The 26,991-nt window shown below is 41.2% G+C and overlaps 1 protein-coding gene across 1 annotated transcript in view; it reads right to left on the minus strand.

Annotated features, from left to right (window-relative positions):
• Positions 1-1,208: 1,208 nt before the first annotated feature.
• The window catches only part of NBR1 (NBR1 autophagy cargo receptor), a 28,129-nt gene continuing 2,346 nt past the window's right edge, over positions 1,209-26,991 (minus strand). Inside the window, 24 exon segments of the mRNA XM_030541001.1 lie at positions 1,209-3,717; positions 5,736-5,841; positions 6,691-6,772; positions 7,509-7,603; positions 7,880-8,243; positions 10,872-10,967; positions 10,970-11,005; positions 11,133-11,294; positions 12,002-12,112; positions 12,675-12,750; positions 13,288-13,346; positions 13,349-13,439; positions 14,086-14,373; positions 14,919-15,078; positions 16,330-16,536; positions 17,138-17,236; positions 17,238-17,297; positions 18,302-18,519; positions 19,719-19,793; positions 20,560-20,778; positions 21,592-21,614; positions 22,515-22,533; positions 23,873-23,935; positions 26,791-26,901. Coding sequence (XP_030396861.1) covers positions 3,544-3,717; positions 5,736-5,841; positions 6,691-6,772; positions 7,509-7,603; positions 7,880-8,243; positions 10,872-10,967; positions 10,970-11,005; positions 11,133-11,294; positions 12,002-12,112; positions 12,675-12,750; positions 13,288-13,346; positions 13,349-13,439; positions 14,086-14,373; positions 14,919-15,078; positions 16,330-16,536; positions 17,138-17,236; positions 17,238-17,297; positions 18,302-18,519; positions 19,719-19,793; positions 20,560-20,778; positions 21,592-21,614; positions 22,515-22,533; positions 23,873-23,935; positions 26,791-26,901 — 2,994 coding nt within the window. The 3' untranslated portion in view covers positions 1,209-3,543.

A 26,991-nucleotide genomic window follows, 5' to 3' on the forward strand; every position in this document is an offset into this window, starting at 1 on the left:
AAATTTCACTGATGGGGGTCATAGGAAGATTGATGCTGGCTGAGAGAGGAGGATGTTTCAGGAAAGTTGAAACAGTAATTAAATAGAAAGGAATAATACAAAGAAATACCAAATGGATTTTACCTGTCAACACTACAAAAGGATGGCAGAGTAGATCAGCACATTTGGGTCCATTATATGATGATATAATCCAGCAGGCACAGCTACAGTTATGCTATGGCCACAATCACATTTCCTTAGTTTGGTGTTTAACAATGTCTACACAGGACTTTTAATCCCCTGCTGTAGCTCCCTCACTACTCCTGTAGAGAATTGCTGATAAGGGTACCTAGGATTAAAGGTGCCTTGTTTATACCAAAAAAAGCAGCAAAGAATCCTGTGGCACCTTATAGACTAACAGACGTTTTGGAGCATGAGCTTTCGTGGGTGAATACCCACTTCTTCAGATGCAAGGTGCCACAGGATTCTTTGCTGCTTTTACTGATCCAGACTAACACAGCTACCCTCTGATACTTGTTTATACCACTCTTATTCTCCAGCACTGCCTCCAGCTGTAGAATTGCAGAGGGTTGTACAACAATGGGAAGTTTTAGGCTGTCATAGCCTATGTGTCACGGCTCTTACTTGGTTGGCTCAAGGCCTCAGAACGCCTTTGGACACTGGTTGCAGCTCAACAGAACTATGATAAAAGTCAAACAGCAGCAGTTTCTACCAGAACAATAGCAACAGAATAAAGAAATGAACCAAGATGTCCCCTTTAATCACAGCTGGAAGTAAGAAGTTTGGCACAGACTACATCTGCAGTCATAATGCTCAGCAGCTCCATAGAAACATTAGTTAAGTGACCTCACCATCTTTGTATATTTGACCTTACCCCTGCTGTATTTCTCCCTTATCCATCAAAGGGATTGCACAAGGGCCCTCACCAAAGCTGTGCAAAAACTGGAATTGTTCAGATGCTTTGTTCTTCCTGCTCTCAACCCTGCTACTAACGTAAATGAACTTTTTTCTTGATAAGTAATCTGCATGGTGGGACAGTGAATCACTAGTTAAGTGAAAGAAAAAAAAGACAAGGTATCCTACTAGTTCATAATATTAAAACTGTACTTGTCACCCCCATGGTGCCACTGCAAGGCTACCAAGTGCACTTTAAGAGTTGATGAACAACAAATAGTTAAGAATTTTATTATAAGGACTGAGTCAAAGATTTTTTTATTTATTTATTTTTACATCACATTTGAAGACTTTAAGTGCTTATTCTAAATAATATACAAAGACTGTATCTGCACTATGGAATATATTATAAATTATATCATGCATTCATTAACAAAATATACAAGCCAACAGAAATATATCTTAAGTCCAAGCATACATTATCTAAACGATCAGGATACAGGAGAACGGCTTAGAGTTATAACAGTAAAACTAACCCAAGCATTATGGAGGGGGAAACTAAAGAGGATAGGTCTTGCAGCCTTGAAGGGTTTCAATCTCAAATGAAGTGTGTTACTTGCAATCTTTCAGTGTTTAACAATTACTTAAATTAGCTCGAATGGAAAGTTGTTTAAAAAGCAACAAACAACAAAAAAACCCCACCCTCAGTATGAAGGTATGTATAAGAGGAAAAGTTTTTCTTGTTGAACAATCCAGGTCAAAGTAAGATGCTTACCAGCAACTGAACTTCATCCTCACCATTTCATTCTCTGTAAGCTTGAGCTACAACACTACAGACCAGAGTTTGCACACATACTGTAGGTGATGGAAAAGTATTAAACTGTAGCTTTATCAAGTGAGAAATTATCTAGAATTGGTCCACAGCAGATAGAATTGTACTGGGGAAAACACACTGCAAAATAGTCTCACTGTATTTCAAAATAAAGTTTTAACAATTTGTATCTAGCATCTTCTATAAAATAGGTTTTAAACAACAAATGTATCTGATACATATTTTCTTTTAACACTTTAATAGAATCTAATTTATATTTGTATGGCTAATGATTATTATATAGTCAATCAAAATACTGATACTGCTTTGGACTCTTAACCACATCCTGTAAAATATTAACACCTTAAACAGAAGCAGCAGAGATCAGAATTTAACATGTTTTCAATACTGTCAATGGTCTGAGTTTTGCTGTAGCAAGGAAAAAAATTCACTTAACCATGACAGATTCAAAATAAGAATGTAGTCAACACTGCTGTCAAATCCAATGGCTGGGTTCCAAGTTACAAAGCACCGGCACACTACTGCACAGCAGTGGATTCTGATGGTTTCTTGTCATTCCCAAGAATCAAACCCCAGCCCTGATGGGTTTCAAGGGGAATTATTTTCTCTGGTTTCATCTCTCTCAAATACTGCACATAAGCTGCAATGGCACTGTATCATACAGTATAACTGTATACAATATATTGTAATTGTTACACAGTATAACCTGATTCATCAAGAGACTGGGTAGTTAACACTCCTGGAGTTAATGCTTTTTTTAAAACCAGAAGTCAACCAAATCCTACCTCTCACTCTCGCTCACATTCCCAAACATACCTAGAATTCACACCCCTACATATGCCTGACTGATCACATTCTTCAGTTCTTTGTCACTAAAATAGGAGGTTTGCACTGCAGTGATTTAGAAAAGTAAGTGTCAAACCGTCATCCTTTGCAAAAGGTCCCTAAGGATTCATAGGTGGACTTTTTCCTACAGTTCTATTCTCCTTTTAGGAAAATATCTTACGTAGGCTATATGACTTTTTGTTTCTTTGCTGAAGAAATACATTTTGTACTATTCACCATTACAGATACTGTTCAGAAGCTGCTGGTGAATTAATTCTCATGCTTCATTCTATCAACAATGAAATTAAACAATGAAATTTCTGACCATTAAGTACATTTAAATTAACATTGGTTATATTTCAGTATTTTAAATAAATTTTAATCATTGGGTTTTTTTAGGGGTCTTTCATTGTGGCACCCCCTTCTTTTTATTTTTTAAAAAGAGTGCTTAGGATGTATTTTTAATCTATTAGTACTTCTATCATGCATTAGAAATGTCAATTACTTTAAAAACAATCTCAGCGGAAGTGGCAACCTCCTAGCTGTGTGCAGATCTTGAAGATTAGGTGAGACTACATTTAACAGCAGTGTCTGGCCCTCTTCCCAATGTTTGTTCATGCTGAGGTCAGCAAAACAAAATATCCCAACTGCCTAAAAACAACTTACACAGTAAAGAGTTGTGTTGGGGAAGTTTTAATAATTTACTGAACTCGTAGATACAAGAGATTTAGTATCAAATCAGATTTAAAGTTATTCAACTATCTATCCAGTGTCTAAAGCAAGTTCAAATTCTGGTCTTTGATTCATAAATTCTGAGATGCAAGTGGTGTGTTTGAGATTTCAGTGAAGGAACAAATCAAGAATTCAAGAAAAATGGAAATGAAGTGCTTCTATCCCCCAACCCCAAAACAGAAGGAAGCCTGGGAGTAGTCTGTTGCTGTGGTGTTTAATAACAGTCTGGTCAAATATGGGTGCTTCGGCTACAGGAGGAGTCAGTATCTGCTGCTGTACCAGTCATTGTTATTGATCTGAAGCAATTCGGTAACTACTTGCACTATGTTATAGTTGTGTTTCTTCAGCAGTCTCAGGTTTAATTGCCTGTCACAGAATCCCATCTCACACAGATTGGCTAGGAGAGTGGCAGTCTGCTCTTCTGTAGTTGTAGGCTGCTTAAGAAAAGAGAACCCTTTAAATTCAAATACTGAATTGATTGACGTCACCTCTATTTCAAAGCAGAAAACTTAAAAATACTTTTTATAAAGATTTTAAAGCTAATCTTAGATTTATTTGCAGCTGAACTTGTTTACAGTCTCTGATATTTAAATGGCCTCACTTTTTAGGGTCTCATTTAGCAACTGAGAATTAGTCTGCATGGGCCATCTAGTGCAGCTGGTAGTGTATTAGCCATTCAGAGATGGATTAAAGTATCGACTCGTGTTCCAAATGAATCAAGGTTACCATGTCCTACCCTACACTGAAGTCAAGAGGATGATCACCCCTCAAACTATGCTCTTTGGGGCAGGGCGCAGGTACAGCCAGCCTTTATATATGGCTGTACATTTCATCACCCTACATAAAAAGACTAGTGTATGAAAAGCAATCAGTAAGCGGTTAGAACTGAAGTCATGCTGGGGAACTTGAAATGTCTGCCAGCACTATGGCTAGTACTAAGCATTGCTACTGATTTCACAATAAGCACCAACTGTCCTAGTTTACAGAACATTTTAGAAAAATCAGTGCTCTCTACCCAGAAACATCTGGTTTATTTTATTTTAATATGATATATGATATATGATATGATATATGATATCAGCATGTGTTTAGAAATCAATGCAAGTAGTTGCTGGAAAAATGATGATCCTAGGACAGTGAGCAAATCATTATTTTAAATGAGTAACTTGGTTATTTTCATGAGTAACTAAAGAACCATTATACGCTCACTGGCCGGAAGATGGACTAGATGGGAAAAAAGACCTCAATGGGTATGTCTACGCTGCAGTTAAAAACCCTTGGCTGACCAATGCCAGCAGACTTGGGCTGTCAGGGCTCAGGGTAACAGGTTGTTTAACTGCAGTGTAGACATTCAGCCTTGGGCTGGAGACTGGGTTCTAGGACACTGAGAGGTGTCAGGATCCCATAGCTCAGGCTACAGCCCAAACCCAAACGTTTACAGCACAATTAAACAATCCCAGGAGTGCTGCGAGCCTGAGTAAGCTTGTACAGGCCAGCCCCAGGGGTCTAACTGCAGTATAGGCATACCCTAAGAGGTCTCTCCCATTTGCAACTTTTATGGTTCTATGCTGTCAGGAAAAATAGTGCAAAGAGACTTATAATAGGGAGGTAACTCAGTTCCTAGCCATACTGGAATATACAAAGCCTTAAACAGCTGCTGAGATTTATTAGTGGTGGAAATAACAGTGAGATGATTAGCCAATCCCAAAAGGCATACGCAACCAAGCAACAGATGACTGTTATTACACTAGATAAAACAAGGGCCTGCAGACACTCTAATGAAGTCATGGGCTGAATGAGACACAGGTGATTCACTGAAAGGCAACTGATTTTTCTGGGCTGAGTGGTTGAAACAATTCTCCTTGCAATTGGCTGAAAGTTATATTACACTGGAATATTATGACATCAGCTGTCCAACTGCATTGCTATCTTATACAAGTCACTCCCTCCAATAAACTTCCCCTCAACTCAGTCAACAACACGTAACTGTAAATCTGTCCTGACAAAGGAAATCGCATATCCCTCATTTTTGCATCTTAAACTGCAGACTAGAAATAAACCTTCCAGACACTGGATAAATGTGCTAACCATACAGAACTCAGCTCTGGCAGTTCACCCCCTTTTGACATGATCTGACTTTTCCGATTTACTTGGTTTTAAAGCCAGTTATTGCTTTGTATAAACTGCTAGGATTACTAATGTCCCCCAATCAACCAGTTGTTTGGATTTCCTGAAGTAGTCAGGGAAGCTGTGCTTGAGTCTGCAGTTGAAACAGTTACTGCCAAACCTGTTCAATATTTTACTGTTCCAAGAGTAAAAGGACAGGAGTTTTACCCCTATACAGGATAACAAACTCACATAATAATATTTGTAATGCAAGGTTAAAGTTCTAAAAAAACAAAGCCAAAAAACCTCCACCCATAGTGCATCAGAAAACAAGAGATACACGTACCTGTTCTGCAATGGACTGTCCAGCAAACAGTGCTTTGTAGGCAGAGGTAGCAACAGACAAAGCTCCTTTAACCAGCCCTCCTGCAATGCTGCTTCCTTGGGGGTGTCTGTGGAGAAGTGTGATGTTATCTGAAGTCAGTAAAGGCAAGAATGTATTTCACTTATGGTATCTTCCTGTTAGAGAACCTACTGAGATTTAAGTCTCCTTGGAGAAAATGGAGTATTATCCAAAGGAATAACTCAGAGGCTATTTGTGGAGGTCAGTCCATTTCTTTCAAAACACCTTATCAACGTTTTATGAAAGTATAGAAAGAGTGCATTCAAGACACACTTAACCGCTTTCTACAGTGGAACTATTATTTGCTTGCCCTCAGAGAACTACAGGGTTGTATGTGGGTATGTAGCAGCATACTGTGTTGCAGGCCAAATACCTCTCTCAGAACAATCCTAACACCCAGATTTGCCATTACCATTTCTGGTCTCTGTTGGTCCCATCTACTTAACCAGATACTGTGCCTGGTTTCTTGACTCTTTTCTGTTTAGATTACTATGCTGTACATCCAACTCCCAACATCTTTAGAAGTTGGTTCCATTCTCATTGTGTCTTTAGTTTAAATTTTTCCAAAGAACCTGAAAGACCTTGAGGCAACAAACCAGATTTTCAGGACTCAGCTCTAACAGAAGCATGCAAGTCAAGGGCCAGATTTTCAAAGTGCTCATCAACTTTGGCCCCTTCATTTAGGTGCATAAATCAGAGCAGAGCTCTTTCAAAGATCTGGCCCCATTGAATTCAGCACTAATTTCTCAAATCTTAAATTGAACGTTGCTAAGACAGGCTCCCCCTATCTCCACAGCCTACAAAGAGAACCTGTGCCCTTAATTGCTTCTCTTAGTTCAAAGAGATACAAGGCCAAAGTGCATCAATTCTGAGGTGATAACTGATTGGTTTCAATTACCTTGCGTATTCTGGGCACTTCGATTTATTATTATTTACAATTCTTGAAGGTCCTAGTCCAGGAAAGTCTTCATATCTGGGCTCTAGAAATAAATCAAAACAAGTGAGCAGGTGCAGTCAACAAGCATAGTAGACAGCTGAGGTTTGCACATGTGAACTGAAGTGAGAAGTGAGGTTCCTACAGTCCACAAGAAACTACGTTTAACACAGATATCACAAGCTTGTAGGCAGACAGTTCACCATACTCTAAGCTGGGTGCTGCAGCTATCCAGTGTTTGGGGATCATGGGATAAGAAGAGAGGGAAAGTACAGCGGGGTATTTATCTTTCACCCCCACTGCCCTTTTTCCCCTGCACCCTCTGCATTCAGAAAGCACCACTGAGACAGACTGATTTCCACAGTCCCACATCTGCCTCAGCAGATCTTTCTTTGCCAGAAAATGTGGTCAGGATTAACTAGCACATCTCCAAACCCCTCTCTTCAGGCACACGTCTACCCAAACAAGAAGTTAACCACTGCTGGTTGGATAAACTGAAAAGTAGAAATGGATCATTTGTGTATAAAAGAATCATTCTGACTGTAAGCTGTCAACTTTACCCCCAAAGAATTTATAGTATAAAGAGACAAACATACAAAGAGTGTGGGGAGAAACTGCATCTTCCTTTGCCTCTATGGCAACTAGCAGATTTTAGACACTACTTTAACAGAAATAATATGCAGCAGAACCCAACAAACAGGTGACAACGAGTAGCCCATGTAGTTAACAGTGTATGTTATGAAGCAGCCGCCTATGGAATTTATAATATATGCTGCAGGTACCTTCTCTTATTTGATCAGGAACAGTTGAAGGTATTTCCTCTGTAAATGGCAAATTTGCTTTTTGGAGACCATGACTCTGAAGAGAAGAGGGGTTCCTGCAAAAAAAAAGTTATATATAAAAATCATGTAGAAAGATACATAAGCAAACACCGCAAACCTCAGTTCTGGAGTCAGTACAGGCTGTACAGAAGATTCTTCCTTGAATGGTACAGCAGGATCTGAGACATTCATACCTCCATATATACTTTTCAAACAGCACAAATGTAACTTATTCAGTTTGCACCCAGAGCTCAGGCTCAGTGCCCCATAGATATACAATTCTATGTTCAGCACTTTTGTTCTTGTCACAGTAGCACCCACACCCTCCATACCTTTGTGGCTGGGGTAGGGTGCTGATGATCTCTGGGGTCAACGGTACTGCAGCCAATGTCTGTGAAGTTGTTAAGATGTCGTTGATATTATGGACCTGAGGCTGGCTCTCTCCTTCTGGGATCACCATCTCCATGTCAGTATCTATCGCTCTTTCCAAACTGGGCTGAGAGAGGGCAGAGCTATACATAGACTCTCCCAATGGACGGCTGGTATCGAAGCACTCAGGGAGAATAATGATATAATCCTCTGAAGAAGCAGAGGACACTTGGCTTTGAATTTCATCTTTAACATCCTCCTCCTCTTCATACTCTGCGTCACTAGGCTCCCCACTGAGATTTGCTCTGTCAGACACTGCAAGTTTCTCTAACAGAAGAAAAAGAATGCTGTACTAGAATTTTGCCATTAAGACCAGCCTAGCAACAAAGACATCATTTGCCTACAAACATAAAACAAGAGCTCAGAAAAAACTGCAGGACATTTGGTGCCAAGGCTGGCCAGGTTTTTTTCCCTGTATGCGCGTGGTGATGGTGTGGGCTTTTGACTGGCTGGGAAGCAGATCTTGTCTAAATGACCTTTGACATGAGATTAGTTGGGTTGCACTTTGTCTTTGCTACTGCCTGGCCTTCCAGCTGTATATCAGGTTGTTTATCCAGTCCTCACACAGGGACAGGGGGGTGAGGAACTGCACTAGGCCTGGGTACTTTAAGTTAGAAAGGCACTGTGACACTGCATCCCATACTCTTCACAGTGATATTATTATAATATGATCATGGCATAATTATGATGCATTTTGTACAAGATGGGCCATGTGAGGGGTCATTGGAAAAATTACGATTTGCTGAATATGATTATCCTATTTGTATGCACGTTTCATTTTTGTATCTAAAGTTATGCATATTGACTATGTATCTGTATTTCAAACGTGCTTACTCTGGGTGACACCCACAACTAGCCTTGCAGGTACAACAATGAAGAAGCCAGACAGTGCTGACTGCCCATCAGCAAAGACAATGGACCCTGAAAGAACTTAACCTTCCTGTAAACATTCCAGACAGTTTATATGGCTCCTATGACTCAGCAAGGTAGGCAATGACATGTGACCAGGCCACATGACTCTGGACTTCCATCCTGGGATGTCTGTATTTTTCTACAAACTGGTCTAGGAACCAAGTTTAAAACAAAGGGTTCCTGCCATATGCGAGAGCAATATAAGGCAGAGAGTGACATCCTCTCTTGTTCTTTACTCCTCACACAAGAGGACTCCTGGAAACGCCTGAGGAACAAAGACTGAACTGGGGGAAGTGCTGGACACAGGCTAAAGGGATTTCTAGCCTGCATATGAGAAAACTTGGGGAGTCCAAGCTGTAAAGCAAGTGCAGCTTGTGCTTTAAGAATCTGCAAGTCTGTTTGTACCATCACTCAGGGTGAGAAACTACTAATGCATATCCAATCTATCAGTATGTTAAGCTTAGTTTGTGTTTTTGTTTCTTTACTAGATAATTTGCTTTGATCTGTTTGCTATCACTTATAATCTATCTTTTGTGGTTAATAAATTTGTTTTTGCTTTATCTAAACCAGTGAGTTTGAATGAAGTGCTTGAAAATCTTAGCTCAAGGGGCATAGGCTGTTGCATTTCCCTCCACATTGGGTGGGAGGCGAACTGGATAATAAATTCATACAGGTTAGGGTTTTGACCAGAGCAGGAAGGTACGACTCTGGAGTCCTACACTGAGAAGAGGGTGGTTATTTTGGCTGTAGCCTCTCAATTGTTGGTTCATGCAGTGGCTGGTCAGAGAGCCTGCATGTAGCTTCAGCTGGGTGTGTCCCTGCCTCTGAGATTGCTGGTGGAGGTGTAGGACTGGGAGCAGGTCTGCAGCTTGTCACAGAGGAGTCCAGGCTGGTGAGTCAGAGCACTCCATGGTACCCCAGTTCCAGGTGGCACTCCAGGGAGAACCTGTCACAGGTACCTCCAGAAGTGACCAGGTAGCTGAAACCTCACAACCACCACAGATCAATTGGGCTTGCAACTCACCTCCTTAGGGAGTGAGTGCAGAGCACAGATCTACAGAGTGCACCCATCCCGTGGAAAAAGTGAAGGGATGTGAGAAAGGTACAGGCCATATTATTAAGTGAATGCAAATGCAACATGTACACTAATTACAGTGAGGATTTAGAAATCTGAGCCTGATTTTCAGTCTTTGGCTAGGTATGCATCTGTACACAGATTACCAACAATGAACACAAAGAAAAAAGTGCTCCATCTAGTTGTGCACACTGGGGGCCATGTCTATACCTACAAGCTTACAGCTGCACCGCTGTAAGAGTGCTTATGTAGCTGTGTTATGTCGACGGGAAAGAGCTCTGCTGTCAACATAATAAAACCAGCTCAACGAGCGGCAATAGCCAAGTCGGCGGGAGAGCGTCTCCTGCTGACATAGCACTGTACACACGAGTGCTTCTGTCAGTGTAACTTATGTTGCTTAGAGGTGTGTTTTTTTCACAACCCAGAGTGACAAAAGTTTTTCCGATATAAATGCTAGTGTAGACATGGCCTAACAAGAACACAGGCTGAAAACCAGGCCCTTCGCCTAGTGTTATAACAGACAGCTACCCAACTACAATCCCCCTTTCAAGTTTTCATTAGCCCGCTATAGTTTAATTCCATTTTGCAGAAGAAAACTGTTTCAAGTGCTGCTCAGTTAGAGTATAGACAGATTTTCTAACACAACAATGATTCCCTTCACAGACTTCTTACTGTACTTCAGAGTTTATCACAATTCTTATCATGGGATCCATTATAGCTTTAGAGTCATTAGAGTCAGGCAGTCAAACACACATTTGACCCCACTGACTGGTTTTTTTGTTTTTTTTTAAGGCAGTTCTAAATCAAAACAAGAATTACTTTGAGATAAGTCCTATCCTGTGTTAAGAAGGAGGTCAGATTAGATTATTACAGTGGTCCATTCCAGACTCAGAATCCATTTCACTTACCAAACTTATTTTCTTCTGTCTGTTGGCTCTTTGACCCCATTTCCTTGGGTTGGGAAGCAGAATTACTTTTTGTCCTAACAGCTTCTTCACTTTTACACTGTAACTGAAGGTGTCTTGTAGTGTTTGCAGGGAGCCTAATAGAAAGAAACAGGAAGAATAGTTAAAATGCGTACCCACCTTCAGAGTGAGGCAATTTATTACCAAGGTTCAGCTGCACAAAATTTAAAAAAGCCACAGAACTCAGCTGAGGGAAGCACTCACTCTGCAGCGATTTCTTCCTTTGAGGGGGTTTGTGGTCAGGTGCAGCATCTAGGGTGAGTGAGCGTATAACGGTTTCACATACAAACTGAGTCCCACTCATGTCTTCCTCCCCTTCTTCCAAGTTCACTGGATGTTCAGCCTTCATTTTCACCATGTGAGCATCTGCAGGACAGCAGGCTTCAATTAGCACTTTGCAAGTGAAGTACTCCAGGTTATTTAGTACAGCTAGAGGAATGCATCACATGGACTGTGTGAAAGGCAGCCTGACCAGGGCAGAGGCTAGCACAAGAAAACCTCTTGTTTTTCAAATGTTATTATTTCCTTGAAACAGATACATTCCAGAGTTCACTTCCTTTAAGTTAAATATAAGTGAGCAGAATCTTGAGAAAAGCGTGGACCAAAGAGACTGCAGTGTTCTGAGCATAACTCAATGCACAACTGCAAGGGGGAGTTCTGGATCAATTCGGGGGGATTTTCTAACTGCTGTTTCTCATTGGATCTAAAATCCGCGTGAATCCTGCAGTCAGAGTGGATCAGCCAATGGTAGATTATGAGCCAGGCATTCTCATTTGCTCCTCCTTAGAAAGGGTTAACAGGAGTAAATATTTGTTTAAGTCACTAAAGTAGTTTGAACTCAGACTCAGCTAGCAGAAATGACGAATAAGGAGGAACCATTTTCGCTGCATTTCAGGCTGCAGCGGCAATTTAAGGCAATAAAAAGGTTGCAACAAATGCAGCTGGAAATACACACTGCTGCATTTGGTGGTGGCAGCAGGTAGGGTTCCTGGTTCCCACTTACAGACCTTAAGCTGCTAGCAACCTAGAGAAAATGGGAAATGATCCTGGGGACTCCAAGGGCGACTGCTTACCAGGTACTGGTTTAAATCCATTCCCCTCATTCTCTTCCTCTATCTGACCCAAACCAGGCTTCTCTATCAGAGGGCTATCATGTGGCAGAGGAGACATGCATGGAGTCATGTCTGGAAATAAAGGCAAAAAAAAGTTTATTGCATTACAGGAGAAGACTTCATACTAAACAAAAGGCAACCTTTCAAGCAATTAGCCATTTTTAGGTTTAGCACCCCCCTCAGGTTACTTGCTCCAAGGTTCACGGGGACTGTAGGTGTCACGAACAAGCACCTTAAACAGGCTTATCTATGATGCTCCATTGACACTGGCTGGGTGGGTGGACAGAAGAGCAGCCTCCCTTGAGGTCCATCACCTTGTTCATGGTGATGTGAGTGAGAAAGGGAGTCAAGAATGAAAGCACAAGAGACCCTCAAGATTCCCCTTGGACCAGGGCAAGGTGAATTCTGAGTGAAGTGTGGAGAAGACGCTGGAGCTTGGAAGAGCTCATTACTCTACCTCTGTGTCTCAAGAGGCAAAGTCTCACATGCAGAGTGCCAAATTGCTTCTCCAGCATCACAGTCCATGGAGACCCAAAGGGAGAATCAGCTGTCTGCGTGACCACAGTCATACTCCTCTATTCTAGGTCTCCTGGAATGAGAGATGCTGTGCACCAGAATTTAGGAAGTTCCTTACCAACAGGAGTGTTGTGTGGTACTCGCTCCAGTTCCTGCACTATGTTAATGTCCAGCAGCTCAAAGGACAGCAAATCCTACAGGAGGAAACCCCAGATTATTTCCATTAGTGTGCCCTGCACTGCACCCCCCCACAGAACCTAGCAGCACCACATTTATTATAAATAAATCTACTCCAGTTCTCCAGGGGCCTCAGAATTTCAGGCAGACTGCAGCTCTCTAGTAGGACTCTTATGTCCAATTCAGGAGAATAGTTGTGTTTTTAAAATCAGTAAATGGCCAGAAAGAGGGAGACTATACAGTGGGAACAATGCACAAACAAATGCCCTTTATTAGAGGCAAAGGAGGGAAGGTTCCCTATATAACTCAGTGTGGAATAGGTTCTACTCGGGTAACAAGATGGGTGGCATTCCTATTGTAGTGGCAACAAGTTCCCACTACTGTTGCTTCAGGGAATAGTAGTTTTACTGAATCAAGAAAGCTGTGGCCTGTATTTCCTGAACCCAAAACAGCTGACAGTTCAAGAAGGCAGGCAACTAACCTCTGTGAATATCTATGCACTTTACTAAAACCAGGGCACAAAATCTTCTTTTGCCTTTAATTTAGTATTTTACCTGTGCAGTAAGGAGATCAACTGATGGGATGTAAAACTCTCTCTCGCTGGGGATATTTTAATCTTCAGAGGGATGCCTGGCACTGGCAAGTCTGTCTGCTCCATCCCCTCACCAGCCTCCTGGCCTTCTGATTCTGATTTTGAAGAAAACACCTGCAGAAAACCAAGGGTGGGGAGGAGATACATCCCAGAGGCACCTTAGATTAACACCCTCTGATGTTTGCAGGAGGCTCCCAAATATAGTTTATATAAAAATATGAAGCCAGAATGTTATGTAGACTGAACAGTATAATACGAAAAAAGCCTCATTCCACCTAACTTGGAGCCTTAGTGACAGGTGCAAATACATAAGAGGTGGTGTCTTGCAAGGTTTCAGTTACAAAAAAATCCAAAAAACCTAGCTATAACATACTGCAACAATTAATTCCAGGTTCGGCAAAGCAGCAGGTAATATGGGAGGCAGGAATAGCTCAGTGGTTTGAGCATTGGCCTGCTAAACCCAGGGTTGAGAGTTCATTTAGGGATTTACTTGGGAATTGGTCCTGCTTTGAGCAGGGGGTTGGACTAGATACCTCCTGAGGTCTCTTCCAACCCTGATAGTCTATGATTCTATGTCAGCAACTACTTCAGCAACAAAGTTAGGCCATCTTTTTTAACAATGGGAAAAAACTGAAACAATCCCCAACACTAGGTCAACACTGCAGGAGGATGGAAGCAACTACACCATTGCACCAAACAGAAACAGACACTATTCTCTCTTCCATAGGCAGATTCTATCATATCAGTTTGAGATACTTGCCTCATTTCTACAGGAATCCTTATCCTTTAGACTAGAACTAGAGGTCTTCTGATTCCTCTCCAGGCAGGCAGCGACTGCGGAAGGATCCACAACAATACTGCACCAAACTCTGGGCCCAAACTGCTCCCCTTTGTGTGACAGCCGCCAATGAGAAGCGTAGGTCCCTTCTAGAGCAGGAGCAATAAACTCAACCGAGACAATCCCCACTTGCCCTGCTGGCAGGGATGGCACCAATACGTCCTTTTTTTCAGAAGACCCCAGGGTCAGATTTCCCCACATGAATTTCAGCTGAAGGATAAAAAACAAAACCAACTAGTTTATTGGCACCCTAACCACCCCCACACTCACCAGCTCTACTCTTCCAGTGGAGGACCTGTCTAATGAACCCTTCAGACTTACTCTATGTAAGTCTCAGTCACGGCAAAGGCTGATAAAATATTGATGTTTCAGTTTTAATTTTGGTCTAGACTAATGAAAGAAAGAGGTGGTGGTGCTATGGTCAGATGTTTGTATGTGTGACAGAAGCAAAAGCTGACATATGATAGAACGACCATGTTGTGGGACCACGCCTTGGCAAGTCACTAATTCAATATAGTTTCCCAAAGTTATGGTGGTCATTAACCCCTTTTTTTCAGTCCTCTGCCGTCTATTCCTGAGGAGTGCAAGAAGCGTACTCTTCTATGAACAGACTAGCCAGAACCTGAGGCAGGTGTTGCTTTGACCGCAGTCAGAACCAAAATCCCTGTCCATAGCCAACACACACAAACTTTACCTCCTGGAACTTACTCAAGTGATTTACAAGTGTGAACACAGCAATAGCAAAGATGGGGCACCTTGGTGTCTGAGCTCCACTCCACGTTGCCAGTGTTCTTCATTCGCCAGTGCTTGATAAACTTTGTCCCTGGTTGTATGCGAGTCCCATCAGGCAAATTCTCATCCACAAACGCTGCACTCAATGTAGGGACAACTGCTGGGCAGGGCTGGATAGGACTCCTGAATACAGAACAAAGCACAGAAGCCGCTCTGAAATTGACTGAATGAAGCAGACTGACTTATTTCAGTTGTCATTCTCCTCTTCAGCTTGTGGAAGCAGAGCCAAAGCCCTGGCATTTTAAATAAATATCTTCAACTTAAGTTTTAAAATCCACCATTTAAGCAGTTGGTCTTGCTTTGCTTATAGGGGTCAAGATAAAACATTTTTCTGACAATTTCCTCTAGTATAGTTACAACATTTAAACATTTATATTAATGAAATAATTTGTTCCCAGCTGGTTTACTTTCATTTGACAGTTCCTTGGCCTAGATTCAGCAAAGCATTTAAAACACATACTGAAATGCTTTGTTGAATCAGAATACTAGTATCTGGTCAGCCTCATCATTTCCCCTTTAGGACTCTCCGCAATAGATGGGTTTCAATGTTCCCCACCCACCCACACAAAATTTGGAAAGAGGCTTAGGGACATGTTAATTTAAACACAGTTTCAGATCCTGCACTACAATTCAAATTGGTGTCCTTTAAAAAAAAAAAGTGGAAATATTTCCTACTTAGCGAATAGGTAACACAACTGGATCTATTAAACTCTCCATGAGTATAAAGTAGCTCCAACTAATTTTAATTGGATTCAGACACACGTAAAGGAAAAAAATACACCCTTATGATTTTAAGGGAATGAGAAACCAGAGATATTACATGTTTTAAATCTGTATATGCATAAAGTAGAATAATGGAAAAACTCAAGCAGACTTGTCTACGTGAAAGATTCCCATCTAATGAGACAAAAGGGTGCTATTGCCTCCATTCTTACCTCAGCATGGTCTTGTGCAAAAATGGTGCACATGGAGTACAGACTAGATTCCAAAAGGAGCCAGTCAGGAAGACCGTAAAAAATGCAGTCTGTTCAAATGAGGCACCAAGTCAACCTCAATTTATGCTGCCCTCCCTCCCTCCCTGTTACACCACCTCAAATTTAAACCCCTCACACTCTCCCAACTCACAACATGCCCAGCTTATGCGCCATATACACTTTTCAGATTTTTGGTAAGGGATAGGATTTTAACAAACAGCATCAAACCTTGCAGTCCTCACTAGGTCAAAACTCTCATGGACTCTCACTGGAGTCTCCAGGATTTAGCCTTTCATTATTTCATAAAATTCTAAATGACATTTTAACCTCATTGCATCACGGGATCAAGAAATAGCACAGCAATGCACGAAGCGCTGTTCTGACTCCCAGCATTCCTTACATGAGGGCACTAGGCTGCAGGCTCTCTGGTTTGATAGCGGGTGAGCCGGTGATCTCCAGCGCATGGACAGAGTTCCACAGGTGAATCTTCCTGTGCAGCTTGAGCTGCTTTTTGAGCTCTCGGACTTCAGCCTTGCGCTGTTTCTTCTCCGCTCGTAATCTTTGCTTTTCTGCCTTCAGAAATCTTTTGTCCATTTGTTTCTGGAGCCTGCAAATAAAGACATCCAGCTCTGTACAACATACACTTAGCAACCAAATTGGAGTTCAGCTTCCAACAACATAAATTCTAATTCTGCCAGGAATGTTTCATGGAACGCTAAATGAAAAACATCAGGCTTCCATGAGCAATATCTCAGTGACATCTTCTGAAGGGCACATTTCCCAAAGGATGCAAATCTGTGACAAATGCCTGAAGAGTAGCTGGTGAAGATATTCAATGTGGCCCTGATGGAAGAGCTAACTCACGGAAGCCACATTAACATATGTGGTATCACAGGGACATATTGAACTCATTAGGTCCTGCAGAACCCAGCTATGAGATGAGAAAAGAGAAGAAACCTCTGCCTAACTATCTCTTCCACCTTCTTGCTGAAGAGTCAAGGACAGTCTTGGATTTAATGTGGCACAGACATATGCTACTCTGCTTAGTCATCTACTCCATATTCTGGAAATAATGCATATGCCAGTTTCTACTTCTTGCTTTCTTCTATCCACCATAAAAAAACAAAACCTCAAATATAGGCATTTTCAAACTGCCTCCTGCAGACCAGAAGAACACTGCCACGTAACTGAGGCAGCTACGCATTTACCTAACTTGCTCCAGAGTAGCAGGAGACGAGGAGAGGAACTGCCCAATGCTGTATGTCTCAGAGACACATGAACAGGCCCGCAACTTCACAAGACATGATTAGATCATGTGCATATGTCCCTGCCTCACACGGTTCACAGATACTGTAGGATGGACACACACTGCAAAAAAGTAAAGGCAAGCAGGTTACTTAAAGGCAAATAAAGGAAGGGGTGTGTGTGTAGGAAAAGAAATCTTCATATGGGTAACACCCCCATCTCCCTAAAGAAGCAATGACTGCATCGGAACCTCTGCATATTAGGCAAGACTACTTGGGGTGGAGCAGGAGTCGGCTTCATCATTTGTGCAGCCACCTCCATCGGTAACATTCTTTCCAACCCAACTCCATCCAGGACATTGAGTCATTTCCTCCTTAGTGCCACATCTTAAAGCATGCCCTTCCTCAGCTCATGAGTGACTGACTGCAGATTGTTTGCAACAGAGGGTAAGGAGGACTACGCAAAATTCTTTGTAAAATATACTGCAGTATAGTGGATGATACAGTGTAGGGGACAGGACACCAAAGCTCTTAGCAGCGTCCCAGGGCTATAAAGCAGATGTACTGATGAAATGGAATTAATGGAAGTATATCAATCTGTACGCTCTGAGTGACAGAGGAAATATACATCAGATTGAACTATGTCAATTGCTACAGTTGCTATTTAGGCCATAAGAACAAAGCATTTATTTTTACAGGAACTCAAATGGCAGCTGCCCCTTTTTATGGGATGTGTGTTATCACACAGCACTTAGGATAGCTATCAGTAAGACCCAATGTTTTGAATTCTGACGTGGCTATGGAGAGGAAGAGGAGAAAAAAAAATGTGCATGACCTGAGTAACCAATCATGACCAACAAGAGAACTATTTACTGAAGACATTATGATCTCAGATCTAGGCTGATATGCCACTGAGAAAGTTCTCAAATCACCAAAAGTACTGGCACAGTTGCTGAATATACAAGACATGCAGCAATGCACACAGAAGCATCTGAGACAAGGTTCACACCCTGTGAATTCAAACTTTGGAGATTTTTCCAAGTGTCAACAATTTCTCATTCTATAACGCATAGGCATAAAACACTGATATGTCACTCTTCTAAACAACCAGATGCCATCAGACTGTACCTGCACTGGTAGCGGATCCCCACAATCCGGGCATGGCAGTTGCTGCAGGAGATTAGCCAGTCACACTGGCTGCCTTGTGTTGACTGGGTCTCTGGAGCGGGTTGTGCTATTACGGTGGAGCTGCTAGATGAGTCTGGGGGCTGATTACGAAGGATGAGCTTCTCACTTAGTTTTTGCTCAAGTTTCTCAACAGTTTCTTTAACTACTTGTTCCCTAAACTGAGGAAAAGAAGGTGGTCACCAATGGCACCTGCCTGGACAACTGTAGGTTTTGGTCCACATAGTCCCAATATTCCCAATTTTTAAGACAGAAAGTTCATGTTAATTCCTTTTCCTCTCCTGGCATCTTCCAGACTGAAATCAGTGGAGTATCGCTCTCCTCAGACAGTTGGCATTTTACAAAATACCAAACCACTTATTTTAATGAATCTAGTTTATTGCAGAAAAGCAAACAGAAGATTCTAAATATTGACGCTATGGCACAGCTTCTCAGGCAAGTCAGGTAACTCTGGGAGTTAGGTAAGTCTAATATTTTCCCTTAAACTCCAGGTTTGCATGGACCTTCCTAGACAGCAAGCAGGTTTCCAGCCTTCATTTTTAGAGGATCCCTAAAAGTCTGAATCCTGCCTTTACTTACCTGATCCTACTTTAAATATCACCAGCTAGCGCCTTATAAATAAGGGGCTGCTTAGTTTGTGCTGCTATTATTACAGGGATCATTATGATTTGGATTAGTTCAGGAAGGTAGTAGCTGATTATTCCTGGCTAGTCATCTCTTCTGTGAGCTTGTGGATTAAGGAGCTGAGCGACGACAACAATATTAATAACCCATGTTAACAGTCTATATGTTATACCCACTTGTCTCCAAAGAAGTGTTACCTTCAGTGGCCTAGCCTCTTTTAATTGCTCTGTTTATGTTGTGGTTCCAAGTCTTTAGAAGCCGTGAGGGCTACACCTGTTGAACTGGTCAAACAGGACTTTCTAAAAGCAACACCATGTTCTATGTAAGTTCTTCAGGACAATGACCATGAGATCCTAAGGGCTGTGTGGAATGCAACACGGATTCTACTATGGGAGTCTCCCCAATGGAAAGAGGGAGAATTCCTAAACTACTCCAACCCTTGTCAAAGCTAAGATTATTTAAAATCAGATTGGACAACCCTTGTAAATTTTTAACAGGGAACAATCCAGCTTTGACAAGGGATAGAGCAGTTGTAACGTTCAGTGTGGACCACATTTTAGGAAACGGCTACACTATAGAACTGTGGTGGCTTCTTGATATTTAGAAGCCAAGTGCCATATGCTTTAAGGAAACCACATTAACCAGACCTATACTTGTAAGAAACAAAGTCCTCCCCCAACCCCCACAGTGTCTCACATAAACCTTTGAGACGACAAAGATCCAAGGAAATACTTACTGATTCCAAGTAGCTAGTAAACCACTCTGGAGGCTTTTCACTGGTCCCTTCAGCTTCGTTTTGATTTAGCTTTTGCTGTAGAGCCAAAAATAAATTGCAGACCTTAACTATATAATTTCCTTGCATGTATCACCAATTAATTTGGGAGTAATCAACAAAAACACCAAGTCCAAACACATACCACCACCACCACCCCCCACCAACAAACAGCTAGGAGAGTTCTGAACATATTCCCCTCAAACACCTTTCACCATAAACAGAGTTTCAGTCTCCTAGAAGAACACTGGAAGCCACGTAAGCAAGCCACTGTCTGCCTATACTAAGTTTACTGAAAGCTTCCTCCATTATTAGCATTAGATGCAAAATTACACACTGACAGCTAGAGAAAATTACTTGAGAGCAGCTAGTTTGTAGCTGAGAATTACAGAGGGAATCAAATTTCAGAGTGGTAGCCGAGTTAGTCTGTATCAGCAAAAACAACGTGGATCCTTGTGGCACCTTAGAGACTAACACATTTATTCGGGCACAAGCTTTCATGGGCTAGAACCCACTTCATCAAGGCTTTAGGAATCTAACAATCACACCTCTTCTAATGTTTAAGACTCTGTCCTCGACATTAAGGATTCCTTCATCCTAATATCAGACCAAACAAATCTCCCTCAGTTACATCCAATCAACTTTACTGATTTCAGTGGGTTTGAATAGGTGTGACCAAGAAGCAAAATTTTGACTCAAGCCTCCATCTCGTGTACAGGCAGATGACTACCAGCCTGCAATAATATGCTATCAAGTGAAACATTTCAGAATCATTTGTTTTGAACAATACAGCTCTGTATCCTACCTGTGCTGTGGTTTCCCTTTCAGCCTTTATGTCCTGTCCTAAGGCCTGAGCAAGCATGGAATAGTGTGAGAGAGGTCTCTTTCCATCTTTGGGAATGGACAGTTTTTCTAATCCAGCTTTTTCACAGACTTGCGTGGAACAGGAATGCGCAGTTTCACTTGGAAGGGAGTTTACTTGATATACTTTCATTTGGATCTGATTTCCTTGTGTAACTGCAATCTAAGTAAACAATGCATGATGCATACACGGCCCATTCTCACCATTTAACTAGCAACAAGCAAGTTTTCCTGCAGAGACATTTCCGTCATACCATTGCCGAATAAGCCAAAAAAGCAAGTGACATGCCAGACTACAGACAGCTGGTCTCTATTACCAAATAAAATCATAAGAAAGTCATAATATAAATGGAAGGGAAAGTAGACAGAGCTTTTGTAGGTTTTGCTAAATCCACAACAGAGCAGTTTATCTGACCTGATAAACAGGATGATTGTGAAAAACTTTAGCCCCGGAGCAGTCAGGAGATTACTTCACAGTTCTTTTGTTCTTGAATATTTAAAAGTTATTTCAAGAACAGAAATTCAAAACTGAACCAAGTGATGAAAGGATTTTTCTTGCGCTAGTTACACAGCAAGTGGTTTACAGTTTACAGCTGCTCTAACAAATTAACCTTAGATATAGCAGCTGAGCTCACCACCACTGTAGTTTACATTATTCAGAAATGCAGGACTGGACCTTGTAGGTGGTAAGGCCTTTAAGAGTCTGGAAGACCATGCTTTCAAGTCCCTTTTACATTCTCTGCATAATGTTTTGTTTTTTAAGATGGGAAACATTTGCTAAGTCAGTGTAACAATATTTTGGCCTGGAAGAATTATCCTAATAAAGTCTTCAAACTAGCATCTAAAAATAGACAACTTTACAACCAGGTTGTTCTGATTCCCTACATGCCACGTGCCTGAGAAAAATCCAGCAACTCATGGATTTCCATTATAGAGATTTTTGAAGATATTAGAAAAAGTTACAGGGACCAGTTACCTTCAGAGCTTCTTCATATTCCTCTAAAAGAAAAAAAGAAGAAATGTTATGTCTGGGACATGGAAATAGTCACACATGGGGGCATTTGGCATATGCTATTTGGGTTCCTGTGTCAGGACATGAGTGCTCTTCCTCAGGGACTCAATAGCATTTAAAGGGCCTTCTGCAATTTACAAAAGTAGCACAAAAGATAGTACATGCACCTGCAGTCTGGCAATGTAACATTCCTCCCTTCATTTCTACCCATTTCTCATAATTCCCATACAACCAGCCAATGGATGACAAAAAATAACCTTAGAACTCCGCAGAAGACTTGAGTGTCAGGACCTACCCGGGTAGAAATTCATGACATCAGCAGCCTTGATGGACAAAACAGCCCTTCATTTATCAAGAGCTTGAGTGAGGAACATGATAAAGCCAGCATCCAGCACCCAAGCATGGATTCCCTGTCCAGAGAACTTTAGGGGGAAGAATGATTGGGAATTGGTCCTGCTTTGAGCAGGGGGTTGGACTAGATGACCTCCTGAGGTCCCTTCCAACCCTGATATTCTATGATTCTATGATATTCTATGATTCTATGATCAGATGCCACTCTCACAAAACAAAAGCAGGACAATTTCACGAGGGCGACAGAACTAGCCAACACTCCACAGGCTTTTTAATAACTACAATTTAAAAACCATCTCTCTATATAGCTTCCAGCAAAGCTAATAAGTCAGGGAGACAACAGAAGGATGATTAAATGGAGAGTTTTAAGAATAGCAATGCTACAGATTTTCAGAAACCCAGACCTTCTCTCTTCACCACTGAGATGCCCTGACTTGGCACTGCCTAGCAGTACCATGTTTCCCCAGAAACCTAAGCAGTGCTATTGTTTTACTGAAAATAATAAACCAAGTATGAAAAGCAAAGTAATATCTTACCTTCGCTATTGACAGAGACCTGTGAAGAGACATAATAGTGAGCAAAAGCCACCACATCATTAATATTTCCTAATACTACTCCCCGTATGTTCCAACTACATTTGAAAATGTATTCAAATAAATTATTTCTTATTCAGAATTTCAGAAACACTGTCCTACTTCTGTTATCTCATCCTCATCTCCACTCAGGCGTTACTTCATTCTGCTGCATCTTGTTATTAAGCTAGATTGTATGCTCTTTAGGTCTTTTTACTAGATTTAATACCAATCCCCAACTGAGGCCTTGAGGCACAATCCTGTCTACTAGAAGCAAGTTGGAAAAGATTCCATCCACGTCTTTGGGCCATTGATAGAAACATCACATGAGCGGGGTCTGACCTATTAGCTTTCAAGGTGTAATGCTCAACTGAATTAGACAGAAACCAGCCCGATCTCCTACAGTTTGCCTGATTAGTAAGTGTGCACAGAAAAAAGTTACTAATCCGTAGCATAAGATAGATCCTATTTCATCACTACAGACTGTTGATTCTGAAGATTCTTTGTTAAACTTGCCCAGAGAGTACCTAGTCTTCATAAGTGTGCCTTAAAACGTAAAGGGAGACACCATTCCTGTAATCTTTTTCTGGAGACAACACAATACTGATCTGTTTGCTAAAGTAAAGTACCAAATAGGGCTCTCCTCAAAGCTTCCAGAAGTGGTGTCTTTTCTCCCAACATACAAGAAGAGCTGTGAGCTATCCAACAGGGGCAGTGTTCAGGAGCTATCTGAGAGTTTTATTGATCTAAACCTCTAACTATATATTGAGAGAAGTGAGTGTGTCAGGATGTGTCATGCAGGAAGTTACCCCAAAAGAATAATTACAAGTAGGCAATTTATTCACTCGGAAGGGAAGCATCACTTCATAGAGACCATGGAATTTGAATAAGATGCAAAGAAATTGAATGCTTCATGTCATAGTAACAAACCTAAATTTTCCATGAGAAAGCATGGACTAAGGAGCTAGGGCTTTGCAGTGGCTGGGAACACAAGTAGCTACAACCCTGTGAGTCTTCAGGAACAGGAACATCCCTCCCATATAACAGCATGGAACTACTACAGGTTTTCAGTAGGCCATGGGAGATGGCAACAGGACAGCAGTTTTCCATCTTTTTTAAACAGGAACATCTCATTTTACAAGAGGGGAAACCAACAAAGTGAATCCTGCATGTGGAGCTTCAGAGTTCCAAAAGGAGTTAACTCGGACCTGTCTAACACAACACAAACCATTTGCCTGAACAGCCAGCTACAAACCATCAACTGGTTACTGGCCTCACACTAATGTTTAGGGACACACAACAGGAATCACTAATGTAAGTACCTCATCATTATCCTCATCCATGTATTTGATCTGAATGTTGTTTAGATCAAATGAAACTTTCACCTGCAAGTAAAAATAAAGAGAGTGAGACAGGAACTCAGCTAGTCACAGTTATTAATAGGGGAGATGGTTAAACCCTCTCCTCTCCCATTGTCTCTCATTTGAGATCAATTAAGTTTTATGAAATCCATTTTTCTGCAGTCAAGTTACATCCCTCTCTCTGCCTTTCCTTTAGGCCTTACACAATTTAAATACCTATCATGACCAAGGGCAATACACCCCTTTGATCCCTTCTTCCTTAGTTAATATGCGCCTAAACCCAAGCTTCATTTAGCAACCTTTCCACTGAAATGGGATTTACACAAGGTTAATGGTCCTATTCTGTGTAAACACCCTGCAGTAAAGAATGGCTGAAGCAAACTATTCTTAAGCACCTGCACTTTTACACAAACAAGCAATCAGGAGACATGGAATCAGGAATCATATGAAGAGCCTTTTTTTTTTCCACATACCTGCTTCACTTGTCCCCTTGGGTTTTCAGATACTGAAGCTACACAAGCACTCAGAGTGAAGTACCTTACTCCTGCATTACCCACTGCCTAATACTCTGCTTTGTGGGACCACAGGGAATCTCTAACTTCATGTGTTTCAGATTCAGGAAAATGGTTCAATGCAGCCATTCTGTATTTTGCATTAGCAGAAGACCCTGAATGGCTCCAAATGAGCCATAAACACAGGCAGATGTTTCCTACTGTGATAAGTCTTTGAGGGCCGTGTATGTTTTCGCAATTATGAAATTTACATAAGTAAGCAATCCTTCTTTCCCCAAGCAGATTCAACCCTCTCTACTTGACACAAGGAATAATTACATAAGGGCCAGGTTTCTGCAATTCTGAACCTAGCAGAGACAACCAGTGGGGATGGAAGACAAGTGAAAGCTGAGTTTCTTATACAGTAGTTTCCTGAGAAACTGAGCAACTCCCCAGTGTAATAACTACAATCAGTGTAGCGTATCAGGACAACAAATGCAGTTGTCCCCAGTTTGAAAAGTGGTCTCAGCACTCCTAATAGAATCCATCTCTGCAGGTTTATCATTGCAGATAATTTATAGATAAAATGGCAAAGCTCCCAGTTGAGAAACTGCAACACTGAATGTTTTGGAGCATCTGCCTCAGCACTCAAGTATCTCAATGGAGCTATAGGAAGCACTGCAAGTGACTCATGTCCCTCACTCCCGGTGTGAGTGGGAAATTGGAGTACAGACCTGATTGGTCCTGTCCTTTTCTGCCCCATAGAAACATCTGAATAGCTTGTCATGCCAAGAAAGTATTTTGAATCTGAACTACAACTCCTCCCAGAACATTCAAGTGCCACTCTCAAGGGAGTTAGTGCTGTTCAGTTCCTGAATACAAGGATGAGAGCTGTGAAGCAGGGCCCTCTCCCAAGATGTATCTTTCAAAGATAATAGCCTAGTCTTAAATAGTGATGGAAAGTAGGGCAGTTATCAGCTTATATCTCATTATGTCAAGATGCATCTTTGTGAGGGTATGAACAGAAGAACAAACAAACAAAAACAGGAAAAAAATGGGGGAGTTACTGCAGATGGAAACGAATTTGGTGCATTATTTCTGCTATGGCTAATGGAATTGTGAACTCTCCCAGACAGTTTTCCCGGTGAAAGAGTTTAACTAGAAAATGTTGGAAATGCAAATCAAATCTAATACTTTTCAGCGACCAGTCACCTACCATGATATATAGATTGGTACAAGTGACTGTATGAGTCTACACACACAGCTTATATGCAAGATAAACACTTGCATCCAAAAGGCAAACCAGTCCATAAAAAAGCACTAACATAACAAGAAGCTGAAAACTCTTATGTCAGCAATTCCACTGCACCTCAGAACAAAGATCAAGTTTCAGGAGAACCAGTAATAGCCAAGGTAGAGAACCATTAAGGTAAGTCGTTTCCCTATATCTATTTTGGTAGGGAAGGGAATTAAGAGGTTGAGGACTAATCAGTGCATTTGATGGTGGAAAAAGCCTAAATCTGAATCCTTAGTTGTTAGTGCTGTGGAAAAGAACAGGATATGGAGACATTACATCTTACTTTCAGACAAGCCAAATGAAAGATTCAGACTTTCACAATAAAATATAATTTCACCCCAAAAACTAGCTTGTTGCATCCAATTTTAGAAAACACAATCAACAGTAAAAGGGAGCGAGATTGGTGGGATTTAAAGAGACAAAGAGAAAAAAAAAACAGATGATAGCATAATTATGACTCCCAAGGCTAAAAAGGAAAGGAGAGAAGCTTCGTTTTTAAAGTTTTCACAGATTAATCAAACAAAAGAACTTCGCTATGATTTTGAAATAACATAACCAAATTGTATTAGTATTCAAGGCAACTTGAGCTTTATGTTAATTTTACTAAGGCCATGTCTACACTATATCAGCCATGTGTTCCTAGTGTGGAAGCAGTTTATAGCAGCAAAGCTGCACTTTTACCGTACTGCCACCACTAAAGAAAACAAGATATACCAGTAAAAGTGCAGTTTTGCCAATATAACTGCATCTACGCTAGGGGTTCCTATGGGCACAACTACATTGGCCAGAGATACTTCTCTTCACATCCCTGACCAACACAGCTATGCCGGCAGAAATATGTAGCATAGACGGAGCTAATAGCTTAATGAAGTCTAGAAGATCTTGTGTTTAACTGCATCAATAAAAGGAACTTTAAGAACTTCTTCACAGTGGCAATTATCTATTTTTACCATGCCCTTTAATTTGCTTTTCTCAAAAGAAATACAATTGCCTATATTAAAAATAAATGTTCTTCAATTCCTAGACTTCTATGAAAGTTGGAAAGAGACAGGATAGTATACAGGATCTATCAACACAATTACAAAACTCACCATGGCTTCTACATCAGCCCAGGTAGTGTTTGATGAATCTGAAACCAGGAAACTCTGAGTCTCACCTCTAAAAGTCACACTGAGGTTTACCTGGGGCTCCATGCTGTGGGGCTATGGAAAAAGAAAGATTGTTACCCTAAAATATGTTAAGACATTTCAGGCCAAAGTCTCTTCTGTGGAAACGGAATGAACTCCACTGAC

The sequence above is a fragment of the Gopherus evgoodei genome, chromosome 23 (assembly GCF_007399415.2).
Source record: "Gopherus evgoodei ecotype Sinaloan lineage chromosome 23, rGopEvg1_v1.p, whole genome shotgun sequence".
Classification (NCBI taxonomy): domain Eukaryota; kingdom Metazoa; phylum Chordata; order Testudines; family Testudinidae; genus Gopherus; species Gopherus evgoodei.